The 16,779-nt window shown below is 36.3% G+C and overlaps 1 protein-coding gene across 2 annotated transcripts; it reads left to right on the forward strand.

Moving 5' to 3' along the window:
• The first annotated feature begins 777 nt into the window (after positions 1 to 777).
• On the forward strand, positions 778 to 15,887 carry LOC127629069 (epidermal growth factor-like protein 7). 2 transcript variants are annotated; one of them, XM_052106110.1, is made up of 9 exons: positions 778 to 964; positions 4,435 to 4,621; positions 5,814 to 5,939; positions 6,041 to 6,153; positions 6,347 to 6,442; positions 8,525 to 8,716; positions 11,763 to 11,839; positions 15,289 to 15,445; positions 15,518 to 15,887. In XM_052106110.1, the coding sequence occupies exons 2-9, from the start codon at positions 4,545 to 4,547 to the stop codon at positions 15,535 to 15,537; spliced, it is 858 nt and encodes a 285-aa protein (XP_051962070.1). In that variant the 5' UTR covers positions 778 to 964; positions 4,435 to 4,544; the 3' UTR covers positions 15,538 to 15,887. The 2 variants fall into 2 exon arrangements, with proteins under 2 accessions (XP_051962070.1, XP_051962069.1); XM_052106109.1 differs by having other exon boundaries at positions 15,289 to 15,887.
• Positions 15,888 to 16,779: the final 892 nt, after the last annotated feature.

A 16,779-nucleotide genomic window follows, 5' to 3' on the forward strand; every position in this document is an offset into this window, starting at 1 on the left:
ACAAAATGTGGAAGTGAAAGTGGACATTTATAGAAAAAAAAACGACTTAAATATTGATCTGTTTCAAGACCAACACCTCACATCACTTCTGAAGACATGGATTAAACCACTGGAGTCTAACTGATTACTTTTATTCTGCATTTATGTGCTTTTTGGAGCTTCAAAGTTCTGGTCACCATTGACTTGCATTGTGTGGACTTACAGAGCTGAGATATTCTTCTAAAAATCTTTAGTTGTGCTCTGTAGAAGAAAGAAAGTCATAGGCCTACACATCTGTGATGGCATGAGGGGGAGTAGCCAAATTGATGAGAGAACTTTCATTTTAGTGTGAACTATCCCTTTAACAAAATAAGTGAACCGTTAAACATACAGGAATCAAAATGACATACTGTAAAGACTGAAATATGGTCAATATATTATTTTGTAATTAATTTCTGGCAACCGCAGCTGCCGGAATTTCATCATAATTTAAGCTAAAATTACCTGATAGGCGTAATTGCCCTTGAAAAACAATGTAGGCCTAACTGTAACTTTTTCTTAAATCACGGGGCCCAAATCTTACCCTCACAGTTTCTATAAATCACAGTACATTTATGCTCTCAGAAAAGGAGGTGATTACTCATAATAAGCACTTTAGGGGCATTTAGAGGAGTGTTTGTGTAGGGCCAGAGAGTTTTATCAGCGCCAAACACTTGCAGGATTTCCGGTTTGGGATTGTCCATCCAATTCCAGGGTTCCACAGGAAGCGCGGAATAAAAAGCAGGAGAAAAACGCCCAAATGCATCTCATTCCTCGCTAGTCGGATCACGGGGAGCATCGAGACATTGACCACACGGCGCTCTTTATCAGAGGCTAAAAGAGTTTATAAGAAATTGTGGCGATGGAGAAGCGCGTCAGAGCGCGCGGCAGGTGGATCGAATGGCCTGGAGCGCAGCGCGAGATCACGTGGTTTTATTTTAAGCGGGTGAGTGTGTGAACGTCATTAACAGCCATTATGCTTCATAGATCGGTAGTTCGTGTACATTCAAATATGAATATAGCCTATATGAAACTAAAGTTCCTTGACATCTGTTGTACATTTTCACTCAAAAAATTATTTAACCTATTTTATTTTATTTTATTTATTTTTTTTAGATTTACGCATTTCAATTTCCTAACAAAATTCCAGTTGAATTGTGTAATGTTTAACAAAATTAAATTAATACAATTTTAAATATTTAGGTTTTTGTATTTTATTAAAGATTACTCGATTCAAGGTGATGGAATTTTGTTGTGAAATTGAAATTAGTAAATTTAAAAAATAAAATAAAATTGAATGTCACTAAAATAATCTTTGAATATTTTAATTAATGAAATGTGCTATCTTTTTCTATTTATTTTAATCATTTTTTTATTTCGTATTAATAAGCATAGTTCAATGCAATTATGTTTCTTTAGGTCATGGCAAGTGGTTTGGACACATTTTCTGTGGTATTACTGAAGATGAGTGAAATATTTAGCACGAAAGTAAATAATAATAATGTATTGTGACGTAGTTTATGATGGAAATTACAAGTAGTTAATTGTGACTTGCTATTGTCTGGTTTATTATATTGAATGCAACTGAATTTTAAATGAGCCTACTTACATTTTAGATCATTTTTTTTTTTTTGGTGTTTTTTTTTTTGGTACTTTTAATTCAGTATTTTGCAGTTAAAAAAGAGACAAATCTATTTTGGCTTTCTTGGGCAATGGCGCGCGCACACCTGATTTATTAATAGCCTACAATTTTACACATATTAGAATAATACTGTAGCAAAGCTGTCAATCTATACAATAACACATATGGAAGTAAAGGGATTACGTAGGGACCGAAATGTTTTTGCTTCTTTAAAGTAGCCACCCTTTGCATATTACAGCTCTGCATCCTGTGATGCTTTTTAAACTGTATTGAAGGAGTTTCATTGGATGCTGGACACTTGTTGGATGCTTTTCCACTTCTACTCAGTCCAACTCGTTCATTAATATTGAAACAAATAAGTAAAAATTCAGTTTTGTAAAGAAATTCATATGTAAGCACAATTTATAAAGTGTACAAGACAAGTAATTAATGCTTGACCCAGTAAACCGCGATTACGTCATTCGCGCGGAGAGAGTGTCTCCACCGTGGGCTCTTGCGTGAGCTTCTCCCGGGACGTCCCGGTGAAGGAGGGGCGGTTTTGTGCGGTTACCCCCCTGCATGCTTTGACAGTTCATAGCACTGAACAAAGCATGCAAAAAAAAACTCCGAAACCCCATGCGAACACGGAGAGGCTCGCGCCAGGATTTTAACGCGTTTTGGGGCAAACGCATGCTTTTTTGGAATGTTTATAAAGAATATTCTGGGCCTGTACTTTAGTTTAGTAGGAAACTTTATTTTAGGACGCTCTGGGGGACCACTCTATTTTTTGTCTCTTATCATCCACGCGCGAGACTGTGTTTTGCTTCACTCGTGGACAGGCGTGATCCGGTAAGTGTTCAATACGTTTTAGCATGTCAAGTGTCTTTAAGTAGATCTTTAAATAAAGTAATATTATCTGTTTGAGCATGCAACGATTTGTTATGCATGTTCGCTATGTTTTATTTTATTTGTATTTATTTATTTGCTGACTCTGTGTATCGCTTTCCGTGTCATAACTCTGATTTGAAGCGGTTTTAGTTTTACGTAGTGATGTCCGATTCTTTTTAATTGTTCGAAGGAACCGATTCGCAAAGCGTTGGTAGATCACTCAAGACTTAGGGATGAATATGTTGAGGAAAAACTGTGAGATGGGAACAATGTCGTTAAAAAAAACGGGAATCATTAATATTATATTAGGCCTAATAGTAAACCTAGCATATTAACACTGTTTTTAATGTTTAATTATAGGCTACTGTTATCAATAGGCTAATTCTGGAGCAATAAACAACATTGACTGATCTATAATACATCCTCTTGAAAATATTTGGACGAACCGCAAAATGAAACTTAAAATGCTGCTCAGGTACTTCTGAGAACACTTTTGAGTGATGGCACGTTTGTGAATCTTTTTACACGAACCGATTTAATTAAACGAACCGATTCGCTAAATGAATCGGACTTCTTAAACGTGTGAACGGTCGCATATATTGTTGCGTAGAAACAGCGCCGTCTGCTGGCCATCTAATGTAGAGTTAAAACAGTCAGGCTTGGTAGGGATACTTGCACCACAGACGTGCACAAAACGGGGGCAGCTGGGTTTATTTGTAAATCGTGGGCATATTAAAGAAAATTAAGCGGAGATGCCTTTAAGAGTGCGCGCTACAGCAGATCTGGGGCAGATACCAATCGCAAGTGATCCTCCCTATGTCCTACCCACTCCGAAGTGCAGAGCCCTTGAAGGGGGTACTCTGAAGGAAACATGGCATTACTGTATGAATGTACCGAATAACACGACAGCTGTGTTTTTCAAAAATAAATTGAAATGTGACTCTTCGGACCAAAAAACTCAGTTCCACTGTTCTACTTTCCATCTAAGATGAGACCGAGTCCAGAGAAGTCGGCAGCGCTTCTGGACAGTGTTGATGTACGGCTTCTGCTTTGCTTTGTAAAGTCTTAACTTGCATCTGTGGATGCAGCGGTGAGTGCCGTTGACTAACAAAGGTTTACTAAAGTTATCCCAAGCCCAGATTCCTTGAATCTTTTAACTATATTGTCCACTGTAGAGGGTGAAATGCCCAAAATCCTTCCAATTTGTCTTTGGGGAACATTGTTTTCAAAGTGCTGGATTATTCTTGAACGACTAGACTGTTTTTGGAGGCTCTATATATACTATGACACGATTGCCTCACCTGTTTAACATCTCCATGCAGATACGGGTCAGGAGCTTATGCATTTAATGTTCACATCAACCATCATAATGGGGAAAAATATTGATCTCAGTTGGCATGATTGTTGGTGCCAGATGGGCTGGTTTGAGTCTTTGAGTCACCAAGAGAAATTCATTGTATGTGTAAGCATACTTGGCAATAAAGCTCATTCTGATGCTGATTCTTCTCAAAGGCCGAAAATCTTCCACAATTCTTAACAGAAATGATCACAATGTGACGACTGAGTTGACATGTTGAAGCTGTGACCGCAGAGACTTAAACATGGTGTGTTTAAAACATAAAAAAACAATTACATTTACCAGACCACGTGTCCTACTGTTGCATCCATCATGAGCAGGAAGTGGGAAAGGTGACGTCTTGCTGAGGATGAGTTAAGTTACGTGTACCTGTTGGGCTGGCGAAACAGTGCCGAATGGGGCCAAATGGCCGAACAGTTGTTAGGGTGTTCTGGATGGTTGCTTACTGGTCCAAGTCTGTATGATATTGTGGTCCCTAGATATGGCTTCTCCTAAAATGCCAGTCTAAGTGTACATATATGTAACTGTAATCTGTCTCGTTCATTCTCAGGTAGCTGATTGGCTCAGGCCTAGCCAAGTGTGTCAAAGGACTCGGACATACCTGAAAATCACTCATTCTCTTGTGAGACACACCTAAGAGGGAGACAGGTATAGAGAGAGATGTACACAGCGGTCCTGCTCTCTTCCCTGTTTCTCCTGCATGTGACCTGTACGCCTCAGTTTCACAGTCACCATGGGTAATGGCTCACACAACACTATAATATTCCCATAATATCTGTACAGGCTGTAATTCAGTGATGAGGAATACACATTTTATAAACTGTACCCCCCAACCTAAATCCCAAACCTGAACCGTACCATCAGTGGACTAAAAAGGTAATGTAAGAGGGGAAAATGTAACCTCCGAATCGTGTTCATCCCTCACTATACAAATGCCATTACTTCCTGTTTTCAACACGAGATCTGAACCCGGGTCTCCCACACAGCTTCTCTCCCACAATGCACTTCCGGTTGCACCACAAGGCAAGATAAACATACTGGTGCCGAAGTAAAATTGGGTACAATCCTAGGGTACTGGAACTCTCGTAAAGGACATGCCGACTTCCCGTGTGTTCATGTTGCCACACACACACACCCAAACACTACTCTTAAAGGAATAGTTCAACCAAAAATGACATCCAAGATATGTAGGACTTTCCTTCTTCAGCAGAACACAAATGAAGATTTTTAGAAGACTATTTCAGCTCTGTTGGTCCTCACAATGCAAGTGAATGGTGACCAGAACTCGGAAGGACCAAAAATCACATAAAGGTAACATAAAGGTAATCCATATGACTCCAGTGTTTAAATCCATGTCTTCAGGAGCAAAATAATAGATATTGGTGAGAACCAGAACCATATTTAAGTCCTTTGTTACTTAAATCTCCACTTTAACTTTCAGATGTGCAAGTGAAACTAAATAGGCACCACATGTGACTTTCAGATTTAAAAGTGAAAGTGGAGATTTAGAGTAAAAAATAATTTACTTTTTGATCTGTTTCTCACCCACTCCTCTTGGATTGCTTCTGAAGACATGGATTAAACTACTGGAGTCGTATGGATTACTTCGATGTTTCCTTTATATGATTTTGGAGCTACTTTTGTTGTCTTTGTTTGTGTTCTGCTGAAGAAAGCAAGTCATACACATCTGGCATGGCATGAGAGTGTAAATGATGAGAGAATTTTCCTTTTTGGGTGAACTGTCCCTTTAAAAACAGAACTCACATGCACTGTAAAAGTGAAATAAGCATTTCAGAAATGTGCACCCTTTACAAACAGATAAAAATCATACTAAAGTTATAACTATTACAGAACAGGAAGCTTTAGACTAAGGACAGACATGATGCACATAGAAATTCTCACATACACCCTTCCATATGTGCGTTTCAGGAGGAGAGTGTGTATTGGAGATGCATTGAGTCATCGTGTGTCTTATAGCACAGAGTCATTTCTGCAACCTGTACACAAACCGTACATCACCATGTGCCAGAATCACCGTCTGTGTAGCACTTACAAGTAAGAACACAAGCACATGAAAATACATACATGTACTGTATATCCGTGCGGTATATTGTTGAGTCTAATCTGGTTTCCTTTCACTGTACTGTGTGTTACAGAACAATATACAGGGTTACTTATAGGCAGGTGAGCAGAATAGTTCCTAATGTACAGATTTACCCAGAGTGCTGTCCGGGATGGAGACGCATGCATTCGCACAACTGTAACAAAGGTAACATGTTGTCAATTCAAAACTGTTTGCTTGTTTGTTTGTTTGTATGCATTAAGAATGTTCTTTTACATGTATATGTAAATGTATTTATATTTGCTTATATGCACTGATGATGGATGACCTGTCTGTATATGTAACTCTCTCTCTCTCTCGCTCTCTCTCTCTCTCTCTCTTTCTCTCTGTCGCTCTGTAGCAGTGTGTGAGCAGTCTTGTGTAAATGGAGGGACGTGTGTAAGGCCTAATCATTGTGTATGTCCAAAAGGATGGACAGGGCGATACTGCCATATAGGTACTCACACACCCACACACGCACGCGCACACACAGACACACACAAAAATGCATGCACACACACACACACACATACACACACCATCCATCTGTTCATCTACACACGCACGCACGCACACACAAATGCATGCACACACACACACATCCTCCATCTGTTCATCTACACACACACGCATGCACGCACACAGACACACACACACACACACACACAAACACACGCGCGCACAGACACGCACACACACAAATGCATGCACACACGCACCCTCGTCACAATGATTGAAAAGACAAAATGGTTGTACTTCTAAAACATTTGTGCACTTCAGTTTTTGCAGTTCAAAACAACAAAACTCACACTTTACATGTACTGTATATGCTGGGCTGGACTGGGAAGAGAAATCGGGGTTGGGGGAGTGCGGAGACAACATTTTTTGTGGGGTGGGGGGTTGGGATTGCTGTCCTTTTCTGCCATGTTGTGGTCCATTCTGCATAACGCGGCGGCACAATTTAGCTTATCGCGGCCTATTTGGTCTGTTTCGCGGCCGACCCAACGGCCTGCTCGGTTGTGATGGCCAGTCCACCCCTGATTGGCCCCAAAGTGCGTCAGCCCACCAAGAATTTTCCCGGTATGCCAGATTACCAGTCCAGCCCTGTGTATATGATAAACATTCAAATGTATTCATATTGTGCATATGTTGGGCAATTCCAGGGAAATTTCAACCACACCATTGAACAATAAAAAGTTTTAACTTAAATTAAAACCCATTTAAATTCTTTATTATATTGGTATAATGGATAATGCCGTCCAGAAGGCTAGAGGGTGCCACTTGCTCACACAGTGCTAACTGAAGCACTGAAATAGACTATTTTTAGAAAAATAGCCTTTTAATGTTTAGTAAACTTGCAACGTCATACTGCAAATTAAATCTTAATTCAATCGCGCAGCACTGATGGATATAATACCGATGTCTCAGAAGTCAAAGTCTGTTGGTTTCAAATAGTTTGGGATCATCATGTAGCCTATACGTAAGTGCTGCTTTTCACTTTCCACTTTAACTTGAGAAAAAATATTATGTCTTCTTAAGATTGTACATTTCTTAAAACTTTAATTAATTCAAAATAAACCGTATATTTTTCAAATCTAGTTTTCATGCTTATAACTGATATGGTCATTGATTGACGATAAATATCGGCAGCCGATACATCGGTGCATCCCAATTTGAAACCTTGACTAACATTATAAATGGACTAATAAAAAAAAACAAATACTATAACATTTTTGAAAATGGCCCCTTTAAGAGGAAAGCCCTTAAAGGGACAGTTCACCCCTAAAAAATATATTCTGTGATAATTGATTTACCTTCATGTTGTTCCAAACTTTCTCTTTTCCATAATAAACACAAAAGGAGTTGTTAGGCAGAAAGTTAGCCTCAGTCCCCATTCACTTTCATTGTATAGGCCATTTCAAGGACTGTTCGTTGGTATAAGGAAGTGATGATTTCCTAGTTGTCATACTCATTCAACTACATTGGGAGGTGCTTCATTCAAAGTGACTTTAACACAATTAACAGTACTAACGTTAGCACTTTTGTCATAAAATGTCATTATTAAAATGTGGATCATGTTGTTTGGTGGCTGGATTCTCCCTGGATGCCTGGAACTAATGGAAATGAAAGTGCTTAGATCTCCAAAAAAGCAACCCCAAATGGACGTATGAACCGCTGCAATGAAGCGAGATGGCTGGATACGTGCAGTACTGACAACTGTAGCACATGTCTTATCTCTGGTAGGTGAACGACATTTATGCCAAATAATTGTGTGTTTGATAGGTAGAGCTCTTAACGTCACTATAGATCGCTCCCATTATAATGAATGAAGCTGAAATGGTCTATAGTAAAAAGGTGCAATGGAAGTGAATGGTGACTGAGGCTAACAGTCTCCCTAACATCTCCTTTTGTGTTCCACACTGGAAGAAAAGGCCTATAGGGTTTGGAACAACATGATTGTGAATAAATATTGACAGAATTTTCATTTTTGGGTGAACTGTCTTTTAAAACACTGTGCACTCTCGTCTTTCTCTCTCAGATTTAGATGAGTGCAAGAAAGGTCATCGCTGCTCAAAGAAATGTGTGAATACGGTGGGGAGTTTTCGGTGTGTGTGTGAGGATGGATTCAGTCTGGCTGAAGACAAACTGACGTGTTTGAGAGTTCCTCCTCCAACTAACGCACCTGCCAGTCCTCCCAAATTAGATCATCACTCATCCAGTAGAGAAGATGGTAAGACATCTTTATAAGAAATTATGACAATTCTTCTCAGGGTTCCTCTCTCTGTTGAAAACATTTGTTTTTTATCCCAGGTCACGTCCATATCTGGTTATGTCTTTGTGAGTGTATTTCCCATCTAGCACCCCCTAGGCGGAACCCTGACCAGCCTCACGGTTCATTATTACTTTTGGTACGCGCTATGCCACTCTCAACTCGTACCGTGAGTAATAGTGCACTGTGACTGGTAACCACAGCAACTACAGTCGGACCACGGAAGAAAAAATATCTGTCTACAATTTAAAAATAATAGTAAGAACAGAACCTCCTCTGCCCCTAGATAGTCATGCTCACCGTTTCCTAGCAACAGGCTAAAATACTGTAATCTCATTTGGATTGGGGTTAGCTGGAACTCAAACACACATTCCAGCTCTGAAAGTAAGTGGTTTAGCTTACTAGAATATGCCAAAAATGAACAGTGTGATTTTAGATCTGAGCAGCAATATCTTAAAGGAATATTCTGGGTTCATTTCAAGTTAAGCTCAATCTACAGCACATGTGGCATAATGTTAAATACAGCAAAAACAAAAATCTGGGTTACATCGAGACACTTACAATGGAAGTGAATGGAGGCCAGTCTGTAAACCCCCCAATATTCAAAACAAGCAAGTACCCCCATTATTTATACCATAATGGAAACATGTAAATGCTTCATACTCAACAGATCATTTAATATACCATGTTGAAAATGCCCATTTTAGGGTGGGAATTAAAATGAGCTATTTTGTGTGTGTGTGTCTTTAAATGCAAATGAGCTGGTGCTCCCCACCCCGTATCCAGAATAGGGCGGAGTTTTGACGCCTCCACCTCGGATAACTAGACAGCATAAGCAATATGGCTGACAGCGAAAATAGTGGTGTTCAGCCCTATATGTTTGAACCGGAGTCAGACACTGATGAAGGAGAGACTCCGTCAGAAGTAACAACTTTGAGAATGAACCAGGAAGTTTCCGAATGGTTATTTTATCAATTTATTTATTTGTTGTAGAGTTATTTCAGCAGTTTTGCAATGATGAATGAGCAACACACACACACACACACACACACACACACACACACACACACAAATACTGTATCGCTATGCGCTATAACGAAACAACACACAAACATACATATCTGTCGGCAGTGTCCGTCAACAGACATGGGTGGGGCCTGTACAAAGTGACGTCACTTTGTACATAATCTGCGAACGGCTTCTTCTGAGACAGTGTTTATGATTAATGGGGATTAATAAAAAAGGACTGGGTGGATTTTTATCATTATAGGGTGGTTGTGTACACACACTGCTTTTTTGCAAACTGTTTGTTATGTTCAAACACCATGTAAAAGTGAATTTTGCATAACAGGTCCCATTTAAGGCCACCTAAAATAAAGTGGGTCCAAAATATTGATACTCAGATTAATTAATTTTAAAGATCCTTATTTATGTTATTATAGTCCCAAGATTAATATTTTACTTTAACGTTTTAAAGTTTACTCAATTTTTGGCTGTGTTGATTATTATATCTGTTAAATAAAATGCAACTGAACTGGAAAGTCTGGACCCTTTTGGGAATTTTACAATAAATATATTTATAATTATAAATTATATTAAATTATATTGTATAATATAATTATTATAAAAATCCACCCAGTCCTTTTTTTTTATAAAAAATATATACAATATAATTTAATAAATAATTATACAATATTTATAAAATATATACAATATATATATTATACACCATAATATTATACAATATATTATATTGTATATAATTTTACAATAAATATTTATATAATATAATTTAGATTAATTCATTTTAAAGATCCTTATTTCTGTAATATATATATATATATATATATATATATATATATATATATATATATATATATATATATATAGGGGGGTTGAGTGTATACAATGACAACTGGGATGGAGAGGTTTGGCGACATTGGTGTGCGCACATGTTAAGTTTGTACATTTGTACAGAGATGATTTCACCTCTAAAGAACTAAATTGTGCCAAAAAATTACTAAAACAGCAATTGCGAGTGGGGTGGCCAATGAGGTGGCAAGGCTTCGGTCCATGGTGGCCACGGCCACCCTTGGCCACCCCCTAGCTCCGCCACTGGTCTGTAGTTGTAACTTTGAACATAACAACTAAATTTAATTAACAAATGGGCTGTTGAGTTTATAGGGCCCAAACTCCCTGAAACCATCAATCTGAAACTACATTAGTGCAAACAGACAGAAGAGCGGGAAGGTGAGTGTTTGGTTTAATACAATGGTGGTGATTTATTATATACGACATAACAGGGACTGTAGAGAGGCCATGTGGGACAATTTGTAGCTGATGTTTCTCTTTTCGTCTTGGCTCGATGCTGCATTCCAGATCTATCAAACTCAGACTGCTGGGGGTCACTGTTTTCCTTAGACACAAATCACATGCACATACACACACACACACACATACACACACATACAAAACATATCTTGCTCTCTCCCACATGTCTTCATAACACCAAACATCTGGGACAGATTGACTAAGCTCAAATGTGCGTGCATGTCTGTGGTAGTAGCCAAGTCAAACCTTACTTACTCCAAGGGGCGGGACTGACTTAGTTAAGCTCTAATATGATTGGTTATTAATCACCTCCTTTTAATGATCCAACCAATCTTTAATGTCTAATATTCCTTACTGAAATGTAATGATGACATTTTAACACTTCTTGTAAACATGAGCATGTTAGTAATTATATGTATTCTTTTTGGGCTTAAAAAATGATTTTATTTGGCATTCTACTCTAATACACTATCATAGCAATTTGAGTTGTGTGTGTGTGAATAAAAACATTATCATTCATTCACTTGTTTTTATAATTCATTATTATATTTATCATTTGTGTTTTTAGGGCCTGCATGTTGTGTACCGCATTAAGGTTTCTGCATTATGAGTGAATGTGTGAGTCAAACATGTGTGTGGCCTTTCTTTTAATTATTTATTCTGTTTGGTTTTGAAGGTGGAGGTTTGGGATTGGTGGAGAACGTAACAGAGGAGGTTCGGATCCTAAAGAATAGAGTCGAGCTACTAGAACAGGTCAGAAACATAAACACCCTCAGGTCAGAAACTACTTCACCACTGAAACCTAGCGTGTTTGCCAGGAGAGGTAATGGGTTCAAAGCTTTGCTAATGATTTCATAAAAAGCAGTAGTCAGCGTTACACACATCACAGATTCTGAAACATAAAAACAGACATACGCGGGTGAATATTTAACCTTTAAAAGTCACTTTGTAGCACACATAAAACATTAATTTGCGTCACAAATTTCAAATATTCAAAACTGCATAATAGAATACTAGTGTACTGCTTACTACATACCAAGTATGTACTATATGATCTACTATTTATTTTAAATAGGCTGTGAAACAGTGTTCAGTAAATGTGTCAAGTAGTACACCACATTATTGTCGCATGACCTCACTATGTTCTGTGTTTAATTCAGCAAGTGCCATCTCAGAAATAAATGTAATTACAATACACTTTCGTACACAATTTTGTATGTTTCATACACAAATTTGTGTAAAAAACATGTTTTTTAGTACAAAATAACTGCATCTAAACTAATATAAGGCAGTGTTCAGAATAGAATACTAGTGTACTGCTTACTGCGTAATATGTACTATATACTGCCTACTATTTTTAAAAGTAGTATGTGAAAGAGTATGCAGTAAATGTGTTAAACAGTAGTTTGTAATAGAATACTAGTGTACTACTTACATGCATACTATATAATGCCTACTATTTTTAAAGTAGTATGTGAAAGAGTATGCAGTAAATGTGTCAAACAGTAGTTTGTAATAGAATACTAGTGTACTACTTACTGCATACTATATAATGCCTACTATTTTTAAAGTAGTATGTGAAAGAGTATGCAGTAAATGTGTCAAACAGTAGTTTGTAATAGAATACTAGTGTACTACTTACATGCATACTATATTATGCCTATTATTATTTTAAATAGTATGTGAAACAGTATGTAGTAAATGTGTCAAACAATAGTTTGTAATTGAATACTAGTGTACTACTTACTGCATACTATATAATGCTTACTATTCTTTTGAAATAGTATGGGAAACAGTATGCAGTAAATGTGTTAAACAGTAGATTGTAATTTAATACTAGTGTACTACTTACTGCATACTATATAATGCCTACTATTTTTAAAGTAGTATGTGAAAGAGTATGCAGTAAATGTGTCAAACAGTAGTTTGTAATAGAATACTGGTGTACTACTTACTGCATACTATATAATGCCTACTATTTTTAAAGTAGTATGTGAAAGAGTATGCAGTAAATGTGTCAAACAGTAGTTTGTAATAGAATACTAGTGTACTACTTACTGCATACTATATAATGCTTACTATTCTTTTGAAATAGTATGGGAAACAGTATGCAGTAAATGTGTTAAACAGTAGATTGTAATTTAATACTAGTGTACTACTTACTGCATACTATATAATGCCTACTATTTTTAAAGTAGTATGTGAAAGAGTATGCAGTAAATGTGTCAAACAGTAGTTTGTAATAGAATACTAGTGTACTACATACTGCATACTATATAATGCTTACTATTCTTTTGAAATAGTATGGGAAACAGTATGCAGTAAATGTTTTAAACAGTAGATTGTAATTTAATACTAGTGTACTACTTACTGCATACTATATAATGCCTACTATTTTTAAAGTAGTATGTGAAAGAGTATGCAGTAAATGTGTCAAACAGTAGTTTGTAATAGAATACTAGTGTACTACTTACTGCATACTATATAATGCTTACTATTCTTTTGAAATAGTATGTGAAACAGTATCCAGTAAATGTGTTAAACAGTAGATTGTAATTTAATACTAGTGTACTACTTACTGCATACTATATAATGCCTACTATTTTTAAAGTAGTATGTGAAAGAGTATGCAGTAAATGTGTCAAACAGTAGTTTGTAATAGAATACTAGTGTACTACTTACTGCATACTATATAATGCTTACTATTCTTTTGAAATAGTATGGGAAACAGTATGCAGTAAATGTTTTAAACAGTAGATTGTAATTTAATAATAGTGTACTACTTACTGCATACTATATAATGACTATTATTGTTTTAAAAAGTATGTGAAACAGTATGTAGTAAACGTTTCAAACTGTAGTTTGTAATAGAATACTAGTATACTACTTACATGCATACTATATAATGCCTACTAATTGTTTTGAAATAGTATGTAGCTGTGTAGTAAATGTTCAAACAATATTCTCCTACATTAATGTCACATCTCACTATGTTGCGTGGCTTGTGGCATTCCATTATTATATTGGGGGAAAAAATAGAATTACAGCAATGATAACAATTCAGTATGCAATTTAGTAAAAATGTCATATACAATTTCATGAACGAAGCATTGTTTTTTAGTACAACACTATATCACACTACATATAATTAAGGTTGTGTTCTGAATAGAATACTAGTGTACTGCAGTACTGCATACTTAGTATGTACTATATACTGCCTAGAATTTTTTTAAATAGTATGCAAAACAATATGCAGTAAATATTTCGAACAGTAGTTTGCAATAAAACACAAGTTAACTGCTTGCTGCATACTAAGTACAGCATGTACTATATAGTGCCTGCAATTTTTTTAAATAGTATGTTATACAGTGTGCAGTAAATATTTCAACGTACGCTACATTATTGTCACATGAACTCACAATGTTGCTGGTTTAATTCAGAGAGTGGCATTCAATTATCTCGGAAATAAAAAGTAACATTTACACTTTTGTTCACAAGTATGTATTAATATAATTTCATACACGATTTTGTGTACACAGTATGTTTTCTAAAGCTATGTTCGGAATGGAATACTAGGGCACTACTTAGTGCAAAGTATGTACTGTACACTGCATACTATATTTTTAAAATAGCATGTGAAACAGTATACATTATTCATTTCTTCACTAGTTATCATCTTGGGAATAAAAAAAATAGTTATGTTAACTTTAGTAATTACAGTAAATATAAATAAGAAATACGTACAATTGATTTTTTTTTTAAAGCATTGCATTATTTTATACAGTATTACACGCAGTGTCTGTTGTCACAAATGTAAAAGGTCAAACTTGTAAACTGTGCAGAGTATGCATACTAGGGATGTCCCGATATGGAATTTATGGTCCGATCCTGATAATTCACAGCTCACTGCGTCCGATACTGATAAAGCGCTACAAATTATCTGCAAAAATATCTGCGGTATTTCCACGATTGACTCGATATTTCGATTTTCCCAGTTATCGGCTAATAATATATTGGCCGTCAATATATCTTGCACCCCAATACATACTGCAGAAATAGTATGAGTAGTATGTTATTCTGGCATTACGCCAAATTTTGTTTACCTCAGTCTTCTCTCATCTTTTGCCATTGGTTTAATCTCCATTTATGAAAATAAACCTATAATCCAAGATCTAAAATGAGCTTTTTCTCTCTCTCTGTAGAAACTAGAGAAGGTTCTGGCTCCGTTCACCACTCTCTTCCCCATAGACGGAGTCGTTGGTGACAAAAACAGCTTCCTGTCCCATTCTCTGCAGCAGCTTGACCTTATCGACTCGCTTAGTGAGCAAGTCGGATTTCTGGAGGAACGTATCGGAACCTGTAAGCATCCTTTTGTACTATTTGTGCAATGGCAATTCTACTGCAATAATAAAAACACTTTCTTTGCTATAGGTGCCTGCCAGGAAAACTAGACGATCATTCAAAAATGGGCTGGATCAAGTGAAATCAACAGCACAGATGCTTAAAATCAACAAGAACTTTGATCAAAGAGGCCATGTAAACGCTTTCATTCGACAGGAATGTAGCGGATGATCTGGTGCTTTAATCGTTTAGGAATTGTTTTGCATTTCTTTTCTTTTATTAAGAGCAGCTATATGGTTTCTTCAAGTGTAAGTATAGGACAAACGTATGTATTTATAATTCCACGATCTTTTCATGAATATCTATTTTGGAAAAAACAACGTGTACTTTACCCATTTTTAATTGTCATTTTTACCTTTCATTGTTTTTTGCTAATAAAATGACCAAAATCTGAAATGTTTCAAGAGTTAATGGAAGTTGTATCATGATTATTACAAGTACAAATGAGTTTGTACATACTTAGCTGAAGATTGTGAGCTAACAAACAAATGTCAAAACAATAGAAGTCTATGGGACGTCCCACTTCAGACAGTTAAGTGAACATATGTGTAAAAGTCTGTTTGTCAAAAAATTATTAAAAACACAGAAAGATCAAAAAATTTCTTAAATGTCAGAAACAAATCTGAACACTCCAATTGGAAAAACAGACAATTTTATTCACTCTTTTTCCAAGATGTTCTTTACACAAGCCGTTTCCAGATTCTACCGCAATCAACAATTTTATATATAATCATCTTTACAGATTTTACAAAGGGCTTTAGCTCATTTGTGTGTCTGGTCACCATACAAACACACTCAGTACAGACAACACACGTATACACACGCACACACACACACACACCTACAAAGCTGCCCGTGAAATGTTTGAAAGGTTCGTTTAACGGGATTGTATAATCAGCACGTAAAAGCTTCATCTGTTTCGCATCCTTAGTAGCTTTGGTGAAAATAAAACAACACCTTGTGCATAATTTCGTGCACAACACTTGTTTTTCACAACAAGGCTTATAAAATCTGTGACCTATTACAAAACATAAAAAGGGTTCAAAAGAAAATGTACAATTCATTCCTCTTAAATAAAGGTTGTACATTTCGAATGAGGGATGTTATACATTCTTTACAAATAAAAAGAATTAAAACATCAAGCATTAAAAATACTTTTCGATTCAACACTGTGACACAATTAGAAATGTCTTTGAAAGTCATTTTAACATTTAACTTAATTTACTGCCAAAAGTGGTTGATCCATTCTAATTTAATAAATAGGAGTTAAATAATTGGTCCATTTTTAGATT

The sequence above is a fragment of the Xyrauchen texanus genome, chromosome 35, assembly GCF_025860055.1.
Source record: "Xyrauchen texanus isolate HMW12.3.18 chromosome 35, RBS_HiC_50CHRs, whole genome shotgun sequence".
Classification (NCBI taxonomy): domain Eukaryota; kingdom Metazoa; phylum Chordata; class Actinopteri; order Cypriniformes; family Catostomidae; genus Xyrauchen; species Xyrauchen texanus.

What these genes read in the sequence shown, in the direction of transcription:
- LOC127629069 (XM_052106109.1), top strand. Translation starts at nt 4,545, where the DNA reads ATGTACACAGCGGTCCTGCTCTCTTCCCTGTTTCTCCTGCATGTGACC. An exon ending in CGTCTGTGTAGCACTTACAA is followed by an intron (nt 5,940 to 6,040) that starts GTAAGAACACAA and finishes TGTGTGTTACAG; the next exon opens with AACAATATACAGGGTTACTT. An exon ending in TTCGCACAACTGTAACAAAG is followed by an intron (nt 6,154 to 6,346) that starts GTAACATGTTGT and finishes GTCGCTCTGTAG; the next exon opens with CAGTGTGTGAGCAGTCTTGT.